The 22,119-nt window shown below is 36.5% G+C and overlaps 3 protein-coding genes across 4 annotated transcripts; 2 read left to right on the forward strand and 1 right to left on the reverse strand.

The window, feature by feature from the left end:
• The first annotated feature begins 646 nt into the window (after nt 1-646).
• On the forward strand, nt 647-8,497 carry LOC126827227 (uncharacterized). Of its 2 annotated transcripts, none has more exons than XM_050556465.2 (7): nt 647-798; nt 1,491-2,323; nt 2,800-2,980; nt 3,943-4,388; nt 5,657-5,867; nt 6,740-7,091; nt 8,227-8,497. In XM_050556465.2, the coding sequence occupies exons 2-7, from the start codon at nt 1,583-1,585 to the stop codon at nt 8,489-8,491; spliced, it is 2,196 nt and encodes a 731-aa protein (XP_050412422.1). In that variant the 5' UTR covers nt 647-798; nt 1,491-1,582; the 3' UTR covers nt 8,492-8,497. The 2 variants fall into 2 exon arrangements, with proteins under 2 accessions (XP_050412422.1, XP_050412423.1); XM_050556466.2 differs by having other exon boundaries at nt 647-747.
• LOC126827228 (zinc finger CCHC-type and RNA-binding motif-containing protein 1) lies at nt 8,182-13,007 on the reverse strand. The gene is made up of 7 exons (XM_050556468.2): nt 12,917-13,007; nt 11,841-12,048; nt 11,602-11,713; nt 11,054-11,161; nt 10,567-10,658; nt 10,107-10,185; nt 8,182-10,018 (listed from the first exon to the last, which is right to left on the reverse strand). Exons 2-7 carry the CDS (start codon nt 11,951-11,953, stop codon nt 9,884-9,886), a joined length of 639 nt encoding a protein of 212 aa, XP_050412425.1. The 5' UTR covers nt 11,954-12,048; nt 12,917-13,007; the 3' UTR covers nt 8,182-9,883.
• Nucleotides 13,008-18,012: 5,005 nt separating this feature from the next.
• LOC126827103 (basic proline-rich protein) lies at nt 18,013-21,855 on the forward strand. Its single transcript, XM_050556301.2, has 2 exons — nt 18,013-18,173; nt 19,512-21,855. Exons 1-2 carry the CDS (start codon nt 18,119-18,121, stop codon nt 21,413-21,415), a joined length of 1,959 nt encoding a protein of 652 aa, XP_050412258.1. The 5' UTR covers nt 18,013-18,118; the 3' UTR covers nt 21,416-21,855.
• The last annotated feature ends 264 nt before the right edge of the window (nt 21,856-22,119 follow it).

The following is a 22,119-nucleotide window of genomic DNA, read 5'->3' on the forward strand; positions in this document are numbered from 1 at the left end:
TTTGAATAAGTTGTTTGGCTCATAGAAAGAAGCCTAAAATTCCTAAACTGATTTGGTGACTCCAAGTCACAAAGACCTTTAATTGATGTTTCTGGTGAAGCTCTAGTGAAGAAGATGTTGACTGAACTGAAGAGGTATATTTTGATACCAAACTCGGTTATATAATGATAATTTGGTAAAAATTGGCATTTTCTATCCAACTGTGGACCAAGTTTTGATTTTGGCAAATTTAACTTATTTGGGCACAGATTTCAGACTGGTGTTCATTTTTTTGGTGATAATATACGGCTAGACCGTCCATAAACCGTGTATGTCATTTCTGTTGCAGCAACTGCCCGGGATGATACGGAATTAGGTTAAAATGTCTGACCTAATTAGCCTAGTTATATGACGCATGCTGTCACCCTCATTGTACTATGTGTGGCCTAATTACATTCTATTTTAGTCTTTCCCGATGTCAAAGTTATTAGTATTTTATTTTATCGACGGTGATTAAAAACACGTGGGCCAGGTTTTGATAACCATAAGTTGTTTATTCATACAAAAAATGGTGTTTAATCTATTATGGCTAGACAGCAGTCTGATCCCATTTATACATTTGTTAGTTACCTCCCTTTGCTCGATTGGCATGCGCAACAAGATTGTTTACAATAGCAACAATGGCCGTGTAAAGAAAGCAAAGAACCATTAGGCTAGTCTTGAAACCTGACAGATTGTGATAAGACGGAATGATGTTGATTAATGGGGGTACATACCACAATGAATTTAGAACAGTTTATGATATTTTGTAGTTACTGGGTAACAATCAATGCTTACAAATTTCGTAAAATTATAAAAATGGCTAGTCTATGATTTGATATTTTAATATTAAATTAAATTGCCTCACGTGGAAAATAGCCGACATTCATGCCGAACAAGAAATGACATATATAATTTCATTTTCAACACCGCGATCCATATAAATATATCTTTTATCAAAGCTACTTGGATTATACGTTGTTATAGTAATCTCTGCAGTCATTCACTCATTGGTAAAGTGATATTTATTATTACGAACAGTGAATAGAAATGAAAGAGTTTTATTGACACACTGACATTGATGGTGATAAATATTGAGATACATGTAATTTTGAAATTAAATTGAAATGAAATGGGGTTTAACGTCCTACTTTCATTGGTAAAGTGATATTTATTACGAACAGTGAATAGAAATGAAAGTTTTATTGACACACTGACATTGATGGTGATGAGGGGGAACCACCCCGGATAATCTGGTTGAACTTTCTCGGCCAATGCAGGGATCAAATACCCGACCTCCAAGCTATAGCGAGCCAGCGTCTTACCCACTTAGCCACCGTGATCCCCATGTAATTTTGAACATTTGGGAATTTACTATATTGTAGACTTGTTCAAAACAAAATATTTGTTTATTTTACGTTATCATTGATAGTCAAAATTATAATTTTTATATTTTTCCTTTCTCTTCCTAGAATTTACAGTCCTTTTTGTCCGTTAAGTTAGATGTGAAGAGGCCTGTCTGATATAAACACTATCAACTCTTCTAGCTATAATAACAGCCATCATGGCTCCAAGAACGTCAGTTGGTATCCTGGATCAGGATATTGGCTTTTCACTTGCAAGATTATTTGATGAATATAACATGGATCATATCCCACAAGGAAAACGGTTAGATGGTCTACCAAAAAGAGATTTAGCGCACATAAAACATTATAAAGCGGCAGTTAATATATTTGGCGGACCTTTGAGTAGAAAACGTGTGCTTGTCGCACCTGGAATGGAGACACCACTAAAGCACAGAATCGGTTTATATAGTAATGAGACAGCACCACGAGAACACCCAATATTAAACTCTGCATTACATATACCGCCACAACCAACTAAAATCCTAACTGAGGAAGAAACAGAAGCCAAACAAGGGGAGGAAAGCATGTCTAACTACAGATTTTGGATGTCGGAAAGAAAAAAACTAAGAGGTCATTTGGACAACATGGGTCTCTCAGAAAATTATTTAAAATATAAAGTTAACAAAACTGATCTTGAGAAACGTGTGATGTATAAAATGGTCAATGATTCAAGAGAAAAAGCTGCCTTATACCGAAGAAAGCCCAAACCCAGACCCCCACCTGTGAAAAGGGAACTTCCTCCGGTTCCCAAAATTGCCTCACCAGCCCCATTAGCTCTGCAAATTTTGGATGAACATGTAAAAGTAAACAGACTTCGTCTTCTAGACCTGTTTAAAGTTCTGGATAAAGATAAAGACTGGAAAGTGACGAAAAAGGAATTTAAAAATGCAATGGAAAGGGTATGTTATTATAAGTTTAAATTTCTAATAGGCCTATATTTAATTACATCAATAACCTGATCTATACTCAAAAAGTACTTATGAGAGATTACTGGAACCCACATTAGAATTTAAACAGAAGTAAGAATCCTGTGGAATTTTAGTAACTTTTGAAAAAAAATATTGTCGAATTTTTGCTGAGTAGGAGTATAAGGGTAATGATTTATATAAAATCAGCCCGGGAAATAAGTCCCGATCACAGGTGTTTTTTTTTGTCACAAAATCATGGTTTGACTCTCAATTCTTCTGATGCCCATCATGCAGTAATTGTTCATTGTGTCCCTGAGTGTTTCTATTGTTATTTTAAAAAAACTTGTCCTGTTGGATTTCTTGATCATGATTTTAGATTAAAACCAGTATTGACTATTTTCACAATATCCAGTTATGTACATTAGTGTAATCCACAATTGTACAAGTAATGTTATATATTTTATCAGGCTAATCTACAAATATCAGATAAAGAAGTAGAAGATATGATTGTTTGTTTAGATGATGATATTAACGATCAATTAGATTATAGTGAGTTGGCACAAGGTATTAAAATATGGCAGAAGGAAAGAAGAGAAAATAGACGGAAAGCTAGGTTAAACGATTCATTTGATTCAGAATTATCTGGAGGTAAGTTTAGTTTCAACAAGGTGATTACACTTCCATCTCTATCGCCCCAAATGTCTTTCCTGTCTTCATTAGCCCAGTCGGAGCAGAACAGTAGGATGTTAAACCCCATTTCATTTCCCAATGTCTTTTGATTGAATTGAGCTTTTTAATTTTAATTTATGGGAAGGAGAGATCACTGTTGAATGAATGGAACATACATACACATTTATCAATCAGATTGCAGTAGGCTAGTTAAAATGTGTGTAGCTATTTCTGATTTTCAAACTTGTGCAAGGATGCATAAAGGTTTCTATTTTGATTGAGTAAAATTTAAAATGGCCACATATTTAGAATCCCACTAATTAAAGTAGCTAAGTCTAAAGTCTTTGACATTGAAAACACAAATTATTTGTCAATTTAAATCAACATTGATGTTGTGATCTTACCACGAAAAAGATGGGCTTCTGGTATCCGATATTTAAAACAAAATGAACATTTTACCATTGGTACACGAATCGTGTACAATAATGTGCTTCAGCGCCATTTGTAAGAAGGGACTCGAAGAACGAGGCTAGACATATTCCACAAGTCATGTCAAACGGTGACTCATATTCTTATCTGGAGAGGATGCATAATAAATACTATCAGTGTAGACTGGAATAACCAGATGCTAGAGATTGCCTTTCAATTGAGACTTCTGGCATATTTCACCGAACATATCTGATTAGAAATTACAGTAAAAAGGTAAACGATTGAATGTAAATCAGTTTATATACATTCATATTACATTATTATATGTGTTGTGACCCATATGTGTCAATTTCAAGGTCCCAAATATTAGCGATTTAGCTCCTTTAAATGAAGCAATTACTTCCCTTGGAAATGTGGTTGATAATGAAAGCTGATATAGCTATAATGTACACACTACACAGTACAGTTCTCTCGATTTTGGACTTGATCAGGATGTTTTTTTTTCCCTACAGTTTCTTTTAGTGATTCGTCGGGACATGAAAGACAAAAGGGTTCAGCTAAAAGTGGAAGTAGAAAAGGATCTGGTAAAATGACTTCGCCGGTTCCTATAGAAACAACAGAAAAAGCATCTGTTATACAGTTTGGGACAGAGAGAAGAGAAAGTAGCCAATCAAGGAGAAGATTACGAATATCAAGTAGAAATGGTACAAGAGGTGACTCAATCCTAAAGTCTCCATCTCCAGATTCATTAGATTCACCTGTTAAGTCATCCTCACCACAAGCGTCATCTCGTGGTGGAAGTATTCGATCTGTTAGTCGTAGCTCGACTCCACAGTATCTAGAAGTACCAGAGATAGATACTGAAGTAGAGCAAATGGTGTTATCGTCAGATGAAGCCATGGTGGACTTGATTAAACATGATAAAGAAGTTTTAAGAAGGAATAAATTTAGGAAAAAGGTATGAATATGAATTTAAAGTATATAACGGAAAGTAATCCTTATCTAGATCACAACAATATACGTCCAATAGACAACAAATTTATTCACCTCAATTTATCAAATTGTTTTACTCAGGGACGGATCAATCTGATTTATAAAAACAGATCCATATTGTGTTTCGCTTTTTTATACTTTCGATGGCCCCCACTACACGAAGACCTGAACGGTTGTAGTTGGAGTTTGTGTCAGGGATCATACCAATCAGCGTTGGTGTTTCAAGTGGGTATTCGAAAATACAACTTTTGTTTTGATTTGTTTTCTATCGCTGTGAATGTCCACCCACATTTCCATGCACGGCATGCTAAGAACTCGATCAAACAGACCATTTGATTTGCTAATCCCTCACATCAACAGGAATGCAGGTTATTTAACAAGTTTTACAGATCCTAGTGTAGTGAAGACAAGTAAAACAAAGTTTTGAACTATAAAAAATGAAACAAATGAAATGGGGTTTAATGTCCTACTGTTCTGCTCCTATGCTGGGCTAATGAAGACGGGCATACGCCATACAGTGTGTTATGAGGGAAATTTTGCCCGGGCAGCGGCACTATCGTCTACTCTTATATCGAATTCCAACTGCCAAGGGATCTTTTACGTGCATTCCAATGTATACACGGGACCTCGGTTTTTTGTATCATCCGAAGGACTAGACAGCTGTCCTTGCCAGGCCCTCTGTCCTGCATCACTGACAAGGGGGAACCACGCCAGAAAATCTGGATGAACTTTCTCGGCCAATGCAGGGATCAAACACCCAACCTCCAGGCTAGCGAGCCAGCGTCTTACCCACTTAGCCACGTGATCGCCCAAAAAATAAATAAATAGGATCTGTGTTTTAATCAGCTTGGGGACAGATCTACTATGAAACTAATGAAGCTCAAGCATCTGATTCGGCTATCTTAGTGTTGCATTAAAATGCGAGTTACTAACCTTTGCCCTCTAAAAATAGCACAAGCATCAAGGATGGATAATTTGACTGTGTCTCCCCTGTGAATGGATCCTGGGGTGAGAGCGAGTAGAAATGAACGATATCAGTGGGGATACTGAGGATGGTTGTGAAAGGCCCAGTTCAGGCTTCAGCCCCCCCCCCCCAATTTAGGTCTGCCAGTTAGTTAGAGAGTGACCATGGAATCTTTGTTTTTTTAAAGTTATGAGTGAGTGGATATGGTTATGTTTGACATATCTGTATCTTTTAATATAAACATGATTTCTTGAACATTTAATTTACAGCATGGTATAACAGCTGATGATGAACCATGTCCAGGTGTAATAAAGATAGGTGATAAAGCTATAGATGATCATTGTTCCATGTCTACATTATGTGAACCAACAGGATTGAGCATAGATCGATTTAGACAGAAACAACTTGAAGAATACAAAAATGTTGTTAGTCTGTGTAAAGAAAGGGGTGTGGTGTTAACCAAAAAGCTTCTTGATAAAGGTAAAAAATATAATTCAAAATGTTTTCTTTCAAGAGCCAAACCTCCTCGATTTGAGTCAAAACAAAGTGTAAAATTGGGTTAAACAGATATAGTGATAAGACATGATTGATTTTGATCTAATTCATTTTGTACCCAGGTCTGATTTATCATTGATTGATTGGATGAACCTATAATATTCATGTCTGTTACTATATTGTCGATCCCAGGTATGTACGTAACAAGGGGTATGGTAGTCTGCCTAACCTCGTTTTGTTTTCGCCATTTTCCTGCCAATGCTAAAAAGCACTGCACATAAAATATTTGAGAAGCAATTAACGGTATCTTTTCAAGATTGTTAAAGAACTTCAATAAAAAGTAGACATATTTTCATGGCTTAATACATGCCTCATTCTAAATATGTACTCAGCAGATTGATTTATTTAATATTTAATTAAGAAAACAAACTCAAAATACCAACGGTAGATAATCACCCAGCTTGGATTCGATCAGATTTAAACTAGGCCCACTGGGAATCTCAGCTACGGATAAAAGATGGTGACAGCATAGATCAATGAAAAATCAATTCCACATATCTTTATAAATACTGAACAGAATTGAACTGATATTCCTATCCGAGTTCCATTTTTCACAATATTGTAGTTTGCAAGTGATTCCTATTGCTTAAAATGGCGAATCAGGAATTTAAATTGTTGAAAATTTATCCTCTGAACTGAAGAATTCTTACAGGGTATGATCATGATTGAAACAGTAGTAAGTATATATTAATACATGTTCCTCAGGAGGATTTTTTGACAGTGTCTTATGAACCCTAAAGGATATAATGATTTTAAAGGATGTTTTTCAATGATTATTTTTAACACTTTTTCTACAGTCCTACTTTATCCTGGTGATAAACCATATGATTTATTATTCAACAATATTTCACAACCGGTAGACAGTCAACGTCAGCTTAATTTCAAATCCTCTAAACCTACAACAGAAACAGCAAAATCCAAAACCATAACAGCCCAGAAGTCGACTTCTCATGAAGCTGTTGAAAAAGAAAAAGTCAAGGCCACACGGTCGCGAAGTAGAGATATATTAGTGGACAGAAAAGCTAGTTATCTCAAAACAAGTCAAGTTGGTAATAATGTAACTAGGGAAACATTATCTACTGGCAAAGCCCTGATAAAAACGAAAGTAGATTGCTGGATGACTTTCGAAGAATACAGTAGACTGACTAGGTAAAATTTGTTATCAACTTTTGTATTAATAAATTTATTAGCTAATTCTCCCCAAAACTTTGTTAGAGAATTCATAACAAGTCCACTATAACCATCTATTTGTTCTTGGATGGGAAGTTATGTAAGTGATGTGTGTGGTGATTTGACTTGTTGCTTGGTATCTTATTGTTTATTTGGTCACTTATTAGTTCTATTCAATCATAACCCACAAAACCCATGAAAAATAAGAAAAACATTTTCCGAATGACCTGACCCTATTTTATGTGTCAATGTATCCGTAAACTCGGGTATTATTTCATTTGACGTAAGTAATAAGTCCTATTATACTAATAATAAAAAGTTGGGTTGCTGAAAAGCTGTCAGCAGAGAGTTTCATTAAGAGACATCCCAAACTTAGGCCCTAACCTAATTAACCGACATTTTAATTCCTACATCGACGATTTTAGTCGAAAACACTGAGTATGAGTTTAGAAATTTTTAGAAGTATTTATTTCTCTTCAATTTTCATATTGAATGAAATTTAATATGTTTATTTAGCTGTTGTGTGTATGAAAGACCCCAAACGGATCAGAGTCGAAGCACGAAATAGTCCACTAATTATTCAATATGGTGGCGCCCATGAAAGATACGTTCACAGAAGCGGCTTTGTTTGCGAAGACAAATTTAGGAGTATCTACTATCTAACCTTGTTTTGAAAGATAAACAGATTGAAACTCTAAAAGCAGTTTACAATGATAAAGACTGTATTGCAATATTACCCATTGGCACATATTATATATATCGCTTTTACCGGATTAGCAGAAGTCGACATTTTGCTAATTTGACATATTTGTTTACATAAACCACATGCTCCGGGTTAAAAAGCAGTACCAGTCGATGGCGGCATTTAGGGCAGTGATGTATTCTCAAGGAATGAAGTAGATGGATCGCTGTGTGCAGTATAATGAAGAGAATGGGAAAAATGTGAAGCAACTTGATAATCTTAAATTATGAAATAGGCCTGTACAACAAACACCGTTGTGAGGTTATTTGTCTTCTTTATCAGTTGTTTTTGATAGTTCTGAATAATTTACAAGCCATATACTAAGAATTAATTGCATATTAAAATCCTTTGTTCTTTATTACTTTTTTTCAGTCATTATGCATCAAAATTCAACCGTCTAAACACTAAATCAGATGAGAATGCCTTCTGGCCAGGACAAGTATTACAGAAATTAAGGCTGTGTATGCCACCATATAACCAAGCACATCAAACTGATTCAAGCCATTCTATATTCACCTCAGTGAAAGATACGAAGAAATCAAACCCTGGTTATAATAATGATATTAGTTGGTGGCCTCTTAGTGATCAAGGTTATATTCAGAATGGAAACATTGATAGATTTTATCGTAGAAGCTAATCATGTTATTTTTGATAATTTTATTGTTGAAGCTAATCATGGTACTTTTTCTGACTTTTTGAATATATGCATTGATTAATATGAATTTTGTGGAACAGCATTGTTCAGGTTAAAACTAAAATTTATCTTACTAATAAAATTTGATCTTGAATTTTAATGGCTTTGCTGGGTTTGTTAATTAAGAAGAATCCCATTGCTAAACCCCTATGTGCAAGGGAATCAGTGAAATAAATTGAACCATGTTAGTCCCAGTTTGTAGAATAGTCATGAAGTGCTTCTGATAAAACCATGTATGACCTAGATTATGATGAACTGTGATATTATTTGTAACACAACCTAATAAATTACAACTGATGAGTATTTTGTCATTTAAATGCAGAGGAAAGAAAACAGTGCCGTTTTGAATCTGAAATGATATAGGGTTCTATGTTCCCACTTTTTTGCACCAACTGGGATAATGAAGTGTTAAGGGTTCTTATACATACGCACAGGACCTCTGTTTTTGTACCATCCTAAAAACTAGACACCATTCCTTGCCAGGAATTGAAATCATGAGGTCTTTTCTCGGCCAAAACCTGCATTAAACTGGGGACCTTGTTAATGAGCCAGTGCCTTACTCACTGAATCTAAATACAAGGCAAAATCTGTTTAATATCACAAGCAAGATCAAAGACAATAATCAAAACAAAGAAAATAAATTTAAAGTAGATCAGATGACTTTTTTAGTTATAGATTTCACAAATTTCTACAAAGTAAGCAAGGGCCATAACTCTAGGAGTATATTATAGAAATTTGATAGGCTTTTTCAGTGCATATGAATTTCGAACTGATCTGATAACTTTTGTTGTTCACAAGATTGTATAAAGGACAATAACTCTGGGAGTTATAATCAGCCATACCATATATCTATATATAAAATCACATGTGTGTGTGTTTACCCATCACGCTATGAAGTGGAAATCTTTTAGATATTAATTCAGAAGTTAATATAGACTGTGCTTTATACTTCCAATAAAGGCTGGCTGCTGTGTATATAATACGAATGAAAATTTTCTTGCTTGTAAATAATAACATGTCGTACTTTAAATAGACATATACGTGTACATAACGAATGACTACTGAAATAATGAGCCGTCCTTTCCCAATCATTAATGAAGATCCATTTGTAAACGAATTCACTTGCCACTTTCACTGACTTATCTTGAGGTAGATTCATTCCCTTCTCTTGGGTCTTCAAGTGTCACATCGCACACCGGTAATGGACTTGCTGATCAATAATGGGTAATAAATGTATCCATTTGTAAATATATCAAGATTCAATGGTTTCCAGATATTGCCTCAAAAATATTCAAGATCACAATGCATAATATTGTTTTTAAACTGACTATTAAGTCAGTCATCGTCCAACTCTTCTTCGTCACTAAAATATGCATCTTTTTTAAATTTCTTTTTCTTTGGTTCTGATGATTCCGGATATGAAAATCCCACATTGGCATAAATACTTGTATCGGGCACCATATTCAACTGCTGTAATAGAAATATTACAAAATTTGATTGTCTAGTACACAAAATATGTTGATGTTTTCTTGCGAAAATAATCGTCAAATTAACCAACCTCATTTTTAATGGCTGATGCTAAACTTTCTGGAGCTTCAACTACATCCTCATTACTATCATAACCTTCTTCATTTTCTCTGTTGACAAACATACAAAGGTAATTAAGTACATGAAACAAACAGGCATTAACATCTATTGACAACATAATAATGCATACAAAGATATACTAGTTTAAAAATAGTCTCCAAGGGGAAAAAAGAACACAAATAGAATTATTTTTTCACTAAGGCCAAATAAAATTAATATTAAGTTCTTCTGGTCTTGATACATAACTAGTCACTGGAGTCCCATGATTTTGTTTTAATATTTCAAAACATAAAGCTAAAAGCCCTTTTGTCCTTTAGAAGTAAGAAGCAGCATTTTAATAGGTGTTCCAGAAGAACAAAAATTGGGGTGGTAAAAAAAAGGGATAAAGAATAAGAATTTGCTGGGAAATGAGATACATTCAAAAAACTTACTCAAAATCTCTGAATTTTTTCTTCTTTTTAGGTGGGGGTTCTCGTTGTCCTAATAAATTTTTAGGACATGCATAACTAAGATGTCCTTCTTCCTGCAATGACACAATAACTAAACACATACTGTTCAAAATAGTAAGAAAAAAAAACCCTGTGCTTGATTGAAGATATAATTATAATTCAAGTTGCTTTTATTAAAGCTGAACTCTGATTAATTACAGAAATAATTAAATAAAAAAAAGTTAACACCCTAAACAACCACCATACTTGTTTTCAATTTGTAGAACAAACATGGCGATCGCTTTGGGGGGGGGGGGGGGTAACAAAAACACAGGCAGGGATACCTTCCTTCTCAGCCTCGCAGATACCACATCACACGGGAAGGATGGGCATGAATAATGCTGAATGTTCTTCTCGGCTAACCATCAGATTTTAACTCTTTGACATTTTAGTCGACAGTCCAGTGCTAAACAATAAACCAAATATTTACCCCACACTCGTAACAATGAGATTTATCTTTGTATTCTTTTCTTCGTATAAATTCAGTGGTTCTACCGTTATCTTTAGCTATACTACATTTTATAGTTCGACCAAACATCTGGAAAAAAAGCAACGCAATAATACCTTTGATAAATCTGTAGTCAATAAACAAAATACAACTGTATCCAAAAATTTAAAAGATGAGCTTCACTGAGTTTAAAATGTTTGATTGTTAAGCAGCGTTCATAACATTAGTGTATGATTGCTTTGTCATGTGTATGAAATGAAGTGTTAACCAAAGCATTTGCAGATAATAAACTGTGCCAAATTCATTGACTGGAAGCATTTCTTATCTTAAATAATACAAAATTGAATAAGGAAAGCTTATACTAAGGCAAGTTGTACAAGAGACCCTACCAGCTGGGGATTGATCATATGATGTTAAGTACATGCGTTAAGACCATGCAGCCACCCAACACCCTCACCCAGATTTAACCAGTAAAATATATCTGGGACTACTTGATCAATTTGAAGCCAGACTATATAGTAAATAACTACCTCTGTGTTATTTAAGGCAGCAACTGTTCGATGAGCTGATTCTCTTTCTAAAAATAGAACAAAGGCAACACCTTTACTTCGGTGTGTTATTTTATCTTTTACTATTGTAACTCTGAAAGAGAAAAGACAGTAAAAACTTTACAGTAACAGCCTGAACTTACTTATTCACATCTAATCTAATGGACTACTTCAGTTCCCCTTTTTTTCTCATAAATTTATAACAAATCTAAAATACTTACTTCACAACCTTTCCATACTTTTCAAATATTTTATGAAGATCATTATTGGTCAGTGTAAATGGAAAGTTAGAGACATAAACTGTACTTTTACTTGGTGCCAAGCCTCCACTCATTTTAAAACAGTATATTCCCAGCCGCTCAAAAAAACATATTACCAAAATATGTGTATTACCGGTACACTGCCATTTTTCTAAAGTCTTCAGTTAAACTGCAATATATAAGTAATATAACTGAAAATAATGGTTAACAAAAAAATTGTTGATTGGGACCTTATCACTAGGAAGAATGGTATAAAAGGTTTTCTTTAATTAACAAATCGCTATTGAGATAAAATGACAATGAAGGACCTACTGGGAGTCTGCAAATATTAAAATACCCAAAACAGATTAGCTTATATGGTGCAAATTCAAAACATGTAGGCTAACAGAAGTATAACAAATTGAAAGTGTTTAGAATCTGTGGGATATGCACAAAGACTATAAAGATTGTAAGCCTATCCTAACTAATGTAGTATTTGTACAGTTTCTAATCTCTAATAATAGAACCAGTCGTGTTTACATCACAGGTAGTATTTTTTGTTGCAGTGGTTATGTTTGCAATACGAGGTGGAGACTTTTGTCAAAGACAGCAATTCCGCATACTTTTCTGTGCATTCCAAAGGTGGACCTCAGTTATTTTGTACAATCCAAACAACCAGTTAACACTGTGAACTAGCTGGCCTTATAATATCTTGTTGAAGGCTCTTCTGGTCCAATCCTGGACTAGCTAGTTGAAGCCACCTACTCATCTGTCTCTAGCACTCAATCACACCACTAGAGAACATGTCTTTGCAGTGATTTGTGAAACCTCTGTTATTATAATATAATTTATATATTGGCACTGGTTCTAAAACGGGTGGAGGAAGATCATTATTTACAATATTAATAAGACTTATAATTATTGCTATGATGAGTCTTTACGGTATGTATAAATATTTATAAACCAGACAACTCAGATGCAACACTGTCAATAACAAGCGCGTGTGGTGCAACCACGTAAAATATGGGTACCACGGAAAACACATGAATATATCTTACTTAAAAGTACTTTGGATACAAAAAGAAAGCAAATGTCTTTCTGCGCTTCGAAAGCCAAAACAAAATCTTCCCCGTGGGTTAGAGTTACTTCCCTTCACAAACAAATGAGGCGCTGCGAACGTAAGCTACCTCGGACGAAATCTGCAATGGTTCTTAGTTAGCCTTTACCGTATTCCACCTGTTGATACCCGACCGTAGATTTACACTTTAACACTATTTATAACTCTATGTACCCGACAAATTCAACCGATACGATTGGTGACCAAACCCACAAGGAATTGCCGGAAACTAGTGAAAAAAAACAAAACTACCGGTATTCCATACTGCTCATGGCCCTGTTGAATGCAGTGGTAGCATTTTTTGACAAAAAATCTTGGCGTTAATAATAATAATAGTGATTTGTGGCGCATATAATATCTGGATACGAATATAACATTCAAGCCTACACTCTGTATAGAAACCGAATAATAACTTTTTATACCTGAACCCGCCTCTGCTTATATATATATATGTGGCTTTGCAACCGAAATCCCAATGTGTTCACCAGAATTCCAGAGAGAGGAGCGGATGGGTTGTGTATTTCATTTTGGATAACAAAGCCGAATGAAGGCATAATATTACATGATAAATTCCAACAGTCAGAGAGAGAGAGAGTGGGGTAACGTCCACTCGACATAAACTATATAGGTCATTTCGGGACTAACATATGGTTCAGTTTTATTTACAATAATTCTATTGCCCGTGGGGCTCTTTAGCAGAGGGAGGAACCGGTGGATCCCTGGAAAACCCATATGAGACCATACTCCTTGTCACGTACGAGCGGGGAATGGAAACCACGCCACTTGACTCATGCAATGACAGACCTGACCCGCCAACCCGCACGCGATAACCATTCGCCCCCCCCCCCTCCTCCGAGTAAAGCGATTGGGAAGATTCCAATTTCGACTCCTGAAAAATTGATGAGGGCAGAGATATCGTCATTCTGACACTCTATTTTGTGGACAACAGAAAAACAAAATAATTAAAATTCCCATTTTCTTGTCTTTTATCTCATTTTACCTATTTCCCCAAAATCTGACACCCCCCCCCCCCCGCCACACACACACACGCAGCACCCCCCCCCCCCTCAGCTCGCTCGTACGCCTATGTGAGCTGCTCTTGTCGGGATCCGCTGAATTATAATGCCCTCATCTGCAGGGGCGCCGGAACGGCGCGGGGGCCAGGGTACCAAAAGATGGGGGGGGGGGTCTCTCCCCCCGGCCTCTAGAAAATTTTGAAATTTGTCAATTCCGAGAACGCTGTTTAGAGCGTCTTTAGCATTCCAAATTCCAACATAAAACCCTTTAAAATACATGATAATGAAAGAGACATAAGCCCGATTATTCACTAACGAATAGACTAGTAAACAGGTTGAAAACTTTCATCATTAGGGCATGGGTATACATGTATACCCACTGGGTATACATGTATACCCCAGAAAAGGGCAGGGTACCATTTGTATACCCTGGTACCCGGGTTCCGGCGCCCCTGCTCATCTGTGATAATCTTACCCAATGTTGTGTCAATTTAGATAGACTTTACAGATGAGCATGATGAGAGACATGTGGTGGGTATCAGTGGACTGAATATGGTTTGAAATAAAAACACCTTTACTATTTTTTCTTCAAAATTTTATTCGATGGTCTATTTATTCATTATATTACAGTTAAATCTCTAGACAAGCCTAAGTAACTTGTCTTTAACCGCGACTTAACCGCATATTTTAAATATAAAACAAACAGTAATTTGTGTAAACAAAGCTGTATGTGAGGTATGGTAGTGTCTAGGAATATCAATAGACAAGTCAACTTAAAGACGTCATTAGGAACGTTATGTACGCCTAAATAATTATTTTCTTTTCTATCATTTTTCCATAATTACGTATTTACATGCTGTCAAAAAAGAAATGAAATGGGGTGCTAAGAGGGAAATTGTGACCGGACAGCGACACTATACGTCTTATACTTTTCTTTGCAATTCTGTCAAACATTTGTTTACGTGCACGCTAGTGTTTATGCACGGTACAACGGGTATCGCTCCACACTGGGGAAATTACAATCGAAATTCCCAGGAACTTGGACAACCCCAGGATCGAACCCGGGACCTCAAGGTTAATTGGCCAGAAACTTATTAACTGAGCCACCGCGGCTTCCTGTCGAATAGAATGTTTTATATCATAAATATATTATCTGCATCTTAATTTCATTAATATCCTTTCGTGTATAGCTAACTTTATTTCTCGAAAGGGCAAAAACATAACCTTGGAAAGAAGCCGAATCAGGATTTTATACCAGTTGAAGGTTGAAATAGTCTGATATTTCCAGTATCAGAGGACAGCTAGTCGTGTTAAAAACCCAAAAAGTTTAATTATAAACTCAGGACACATGGGTTAAGCAGATTTGCCCTGGATTAGTTGAGCATCATGTTTTTTAAAGCTCCACATGCCAGAATTAAAAAGCAAAATTTGCCTATTGCAGGTCATTCTTTTGGCTTCAGGTGTTGGCAAGCCAATAATCAACTCTCTAACCCATCGGATGGTGGAAGTTTAAACGGATTGAAATACGATCGCCATTTGATGATTTAATTTAAAAATGGTGAGTCTCGGTTACCTTGATACGATAATAAACCATCTATGCCACATCTTGCCAAAACTTCAAACGGTAATTAAGTAATTTGAATAAAATTTTCAGTATATTCATTTTGCATTATCTATTTTTGAACTATTATAACAAGAACGGCCAGCTCTTATCTAAATCTGACATAATACACAATACAGTTTACGTATTGTGGACATAGGGTACCTGTCTCAAATTATCACACAAAACAGGACATATTAAAGCACCCGTCACATACATTGTCAGACACACATTATCGCACAGCGTTTTCTGTATTCCACAGATGCTTTTATATAGCTTGGCTACACTATTCCATGAGTTTTGAACCTAAACAATATGTATTTTTATTATTTCTTTAACAGTCAAGTGACATCTGTAAAGCCCCAAAAACTTGTTTATGGAGATGGAGTTAGGTAACCACTAATTTATTAGATGGCATAATTATCTTTTGATCTCGTCAACTTACATGCTATTTTGCTGTTATTTGTTTTCGTTGTTGTCAAAGCATGACTTAGATATTCAATTATGTTGAACATTTTAAACTATGTTTTTGAAGTGGTTAAGAGGCGGAGTGACAACCGAACAAGGGACATTTTTGGGGCAGTTTAATTTTCTAACAAGGTCAATAACACAAAATATTTCAAATTTAAATTTAGACCAACGAAAACACATATACTATCAATGCAACATACCAGAACCAATCATGAAAATCGATGAAAAAATAGACCAATGATGTTTTAGAAGATGGTTAGGAAATTAACGGTAAATAATTAGGATTGGGTTCAAATTCGGACACATTTAGGTCTCGATGATATAACATAAGTTGCATTATGGAACAGTGTGGAGTGGAATAATTTAACCCTTTCAGGCCCAACGGGACTCTCATGTCCCATCATAAAATGAATACAATGTTGCAATGCATATGTGTATTATGGTCAGTATTTCATTATAAGTCAGTTTTAGGTAGGTCTAAGGTCGGGTTAAAGTAGTGCAGTCTTAGTGCAAAAAATATTGTAGAGTGGCATTTCAATGTCAAACACAAAATCACAGTAATCTTTTTGTAAGAAAATCTTTGTGCATGTTTGAAGACAAAGAAAAAGTTCTAAGTAAGTAAAATGGTTGTGAATTTTTTTCATGACACTTTATCCAAATCAAAACCCTTTCATAAAGTTTATATAAAAAATGGGCAATATTTGCAATTACTGTCATATATTTTTTCAGTGGGACGTATCAGTCCCGTCAGGCAGATTGTACACCCATATTGGTCCAGTGACTCCGAAGTACCAATGCGTTTTTTTCCAATTAATGTGACTTTCCTTTTGCGAATTGATTAATATGTCTGAATTTATCCTTTTACAACATGACAAAGAGATTTTAAATTAAAACTGGTCTGTGAAATGATAAATATTTTTAGAAAATCTTGGTCGATGTGAGGTTTGTTCTAAGAAAAACATCAAATCTCGCCCTCAGAGTAAATGTGTTACGTGTAATGTATTCTTATGCTGTAATAAATCAAGAAATTGTTTTCTAGATTTTCATGGTGTGGTTGGAAATAAACTATACATTTGAATTTCAAGTTAAAATTGATTAAGCTTTTAGTTGAATGGATTTAACTATGGATTATTGTTTCAAATTGTTGAAAAAATATAGTTTTCTTTGTTTGAATTGTCTGTTAAGTGTTGTGGATTAAAGTTATGATGAAAATACAGATTTCAAGAATAATTTAAACTTTTTCGTCTTTTTTGTATTGAAAATAATTTCCCCTTTTGCCGCCCATCGGGACATTCAAGTCCCACCCCCACCCGCTCCAGCAAAATTTATAAAACTTAAAAATATTTTTTGGGGATATCCTAACAAAACCCAAATCATCTATAAAATATCATAAAACAAGAAATAATTATAAAATTTAACCATTTGGGCCCGAAATGGTTAAAATATCATTCTAATGTATTTTGACGAGGGCAACAGTCCCGCGATTAAATGACGAATTATATCAAATTCGAACTCATCCGAGATTTTCGGTTTTGCATATATGCAGACATAATTACGATTACGTCGAAGTACACGAATACTAAAATATCCACGTATTTAGTGACTTGCTGCACTAAGGCGAAAGCTTAATTGTAATCATAACATTTTTTAGATTAAATTTATGTAAAAATAGACATTGCACGTAATTTTTTTAAACAGTTGTCATCTACAGAATAGGAGAAAAACGATTATATAAAATTCTTCAAATGATTAGCGGTAAAACAAGCCAATCGGCATGCAACTTCGACATCTTTGATATCTCAGAAAAAAAACGCCGAACAAATGAGGCGAAGAACGGCGGCTTATAGAATAAAAGTTTTAAAAAATTAAAGAAATTTTTAAAGGCTGAAAGTCACATAGTTTTACTTTGTAAAAGTAATGACGCTTGGTTTATATAAAGGTGCACAGAGCTTACGGTAGACATATGGATTTCTGTAAGCAACGATAGTCACACAATCTAACGTGTTAGTTTTACGGTTGTGACTTGTACGATTATGACAATGATGCAGATATAAGGATGAAGTATTCTATAATTTATATATCACTGTTTGTGATATTATTTCACAGTTATGGTAAGTTGGGTATTTATATTTTATAAAATTGAAATATAATCTGTACATTTTGTAAGTCTTTAAATTTTATAAACATAATACATAACTGTCGTACACTGGTATTTAATTCACTTAACTAAATTTTCTTTAATATTTGAGGGGACTAAATCTGTTTTAGAATACTAATTACTTTCTTAATAATATATACCAAGAGAAAAGGGTCTTCTGCTCGTCAATTATTATAGCTATTTCGCAAGTAAATGTATGAAAATAATATTTCCAAAATTCCATTTAATCATTTATGTTATATCTGTTGGCATTGTCATTGTGCCTACATAGCACCAAACTATTGGCCACTGCCGTTGCTATAGATAGCGTCTGTCACCGCCAAACATAAGAATTTGACATATTATTGGCATCTCCATGTCCAATGGATTGTTATGCTTGTAATAATAGGGACAACTTATCCAATATTGATGCAATATTCATATATGCATACATTTTATTTTCGAAAGCGTCCCAATTATTATATACCTTCCGGTGAACTTGCGGTTGTTTGTTTGACTTACTTATTGATAGTTAGTTTAGGCCAAAAAAGTGCATCCTTTACAGCTTTGAATCTTAATATGTATGTCAAGTCGAGCTTGGCGAAAGACATCCTAATTTTTTTTGAGTCGGATTGTTCATCTGTTGGGTATTTTGGTTGAAGTCAAATTTCCGACGGCAAGCTTAGCTGTCATGCAATCCTTTCTTTCTCTCTATGAGGGTAAAATTTCTCTAACGGCCATTAAACTTTTACGCTAAATTGACAAGGTAAATCGTTTCTATTTTGGTTCATGCTACTATACTTTCCGACAAAAAAAATCCTACATCACTCTTATTATCCCCGTGTCGCACAAATTATATTAGAGGATTTTTGCGCATATTATAAAACTCACCTGTATAAATTATAACATTTTCTAGGCGTATGTGAAATGAAGCAAATACTTTCTTAAAATGTTCAGTTTCAAAGAACAATATATTAAGTAATATTGTTCTTCGAAACTGAACATTTTAAGGAAGTATTGGCTTCATTTCAGTGCCATTTACAATTATTGTAACAATTCTTTAACAAATAAAGCACACCCGATCAAACGTCAGATATAGCCAAGATATAATGTTAATCTACGTTGGTTGATAGGCTATTGTCATTCTGTAACTTAGACAAGTTATCTCCATCCCAAAGTTTTAAAACCAAATTGTAAAAAAAAAACAAACTAAGACGTCTCGGCTAAATAGCGAGGACATATACTGACATCTTTATCGTGCTTTTATTGTTCTTAAACATTTAGCCAGATCCTTTTTTTGTTTATTTTATAGGTAAGGTAACTGGAAATGTACATCGACAGAAGAGGGACGGTCCGTATGGTCACCCGATATATCCGGCACATGACGCACCTTCACATTCTTTGCCCCCTTTCAACCATCGCCATTCGCCATCTTTCCATGGACGCCTAGTTCCAAAATTTTCACACGCCAATCCATTGCCTGATCCAGATGGCCACCCATCACCACCATCGCCTATAAAATATAGACACCATTCTCATGGCAAACATTACCATACTATTGATCTGCATGCTAATGTTCCCAAAATTGATAGACATTCCAAAGGTTCGCATAATAAATCTTCAGCCAAGAATAAAACAACGAACATTAAAGCCACGCCAACTTTTATTGTTAGTAAATCTCCATTTACTCCACCGATAAAATCTCCATTCTCTCCACCGCCGAAGTTTGTACGTCCACCACAAATTTCTCCTTTTACGCCACCGAGTAGAACTCCATCTCCGACAACTACGAGATTCCTTACTTCAACAACAACACCAAAAGAAGTAGTTACCTCTTCAGACGGATATTATTATTACTACTATTATGATTATCTTCATGATGGAGGTGGCGGAGGAGGAGGAGGTTCCATTGGTAGCGGCGAGGGAGATGCTGGAGGGGGCGGTGCACCCAATCCCCGTCCTCCACCACCCCCACCGCCTGGCAAACGACCACCTCCACCGCCTGGCAAACGACCACCTCCACCGCCTGGCAAACGACCACCTCCACCCCCACCAGGAATGCCACGACCTCCAAGGATACCACCACCGGGAAAAAGACAACCACCTGGAGCACCCCCACGCCTACCCCCACCTCCGCCATCACCAGGTAAACGCCCCCCTCCGCCACCCCCAAGACCAGGTAAACGACCACCGCCACCTCCTCGCCCACCAGGTAAACGACGACCACCGCCACCACCTCGCGCACCCGGTAAACGGCCACCTCCACCTCCACCTGGTAAACGGCCACCTCCACCTCCACCCGGTAAGCGACCGCCTCCACCTCCACCAGGACTTCCCAAGCTTCCCTCACCAGGAAAACGACCACCACCACCGCCTCCTCGTGGAAAGCGTCCACCAGGAAAACGACCACCACCACCACCTCCTCGTGGAAAGCGTCCACCGCCACGTCCAATACCACCCTATGCACCTCTTCCACCTCGTCCACGACCACCACCACCTCCACCAAAAGGTAAACGTCCCCCACCTCCACCAAAGGGTAAACCGCCCCCACCGCCTCCAAAAGGTAAACCCCCTCCACCTCCACCCAAAGGCAAACCGCCGCCACCTCCACCAAAAGGTAAACGGCCTCCACCTCCCCCCAAAGGCAAACCGCCGCCACCTCCACCAAAAGGTAAACGGCCTCCACCTCCCCCGAAAGGTAAACGACCTCCACCTCCCCCAAAGGGTAAACGTCCTCCACCTCCCCCGAAGGGTAAACGGCCTCCACCCCCAAAGCGGCCCCCACCTCGTAGGCCGGGCCCCCTTCTCCCATACGCTGTACCCCAAAGGAGACGTAAAAGACACGGCCCCCCTCCTTCGTTTGCTTACGGACCTCCTCCCCCACCCCCTCCTCATGGACAACCACCTCACCCTCCTCCTTACGGTCACCCCCGACCCCCACATCTTGGTCCACTTCCGCCGCCTATTAACGGACCGCCGCCTCCTCTTCCACCATACGATCTAGATCCACCTCAACCGCTGTTCCGATTTAAGCGTCAAGAAACGCTATATCCTCCCCATGGCGTGCCAATTCATCAGTCTAGTCGTGGAAGTACGAGTGAAGAAAGACTCAACAGATATCACCCTGTACCACCAGGAGGCCCACCACATAACGGTCCACACTCCTTGCACCAACCTCCGCCTCCTGAATATGGGCCACCTATTCCACCTGCATAGGATCGGAGTAAAAAGTGAACAAAATTTGACAAAAGAAAGTCGATCAAAGTGTTGAACTGATAAAAGGTTACTAAATACAAGCAGTGCTAACATAAACCGCCTTATTTTTTATAAACAGTTTCTTTTTATTTCATGTTTCGATGGAAATTGTAGTAAGTCGGTGAAATAAGTATAAACAAGCCAAAAACATTACAAGAAAAAGCGAATGAAATTGGCCGTATTATGTGTATTGTTTTAAAATGTGTCTCAATAGCCCTGTTCATAAAATTGCGAGAAATATCTAATTGTGAACATCGAAGGGGCAAGTGTATTCATCATTCTAAATATCTTTAAAATTAGGTTAGATAACCGAATGTACATAGACGTTTTATTTTATAGAAGGGTTTATTTGTATCAAATTCTCTTTGTATAATCGTATGAATAAAACATTTATATTTTTACTTCTTCTTTATAAATTATACATACCCATTATTATTACGACCAATTACCAGTACTATGGGCCTCATTTCACTGACACGGTTTTCAGTCCCACTTTCGAATCATTTCTAGAGCAAATTTATTTGGAAAAGTGGCGAATCAAAATTCCACAATTTCATGTTCATTATATACCCGCAAAGAATTTTCAATGTATTTGTTTTGCCCTAGCCACAAAAAACTTTATCCAGGCAGGACATAGCTGCATGTAAGCGACGGCCCTTGTAATA

Source organism: Patella vulgata, chromosome 7, assembly GCF_932274485.2.
Source record: "Patella vulgata chromosome 7, xgPatVulg1.2, whole genome shotgun sequence".
In the NCBI taxonomy this organism is placed as follows: domain Eukaryota; kingdom Metazoa; phylum Mollusca; class Gastropoda; family Patellidae; genus Patella; species Patella vulgata.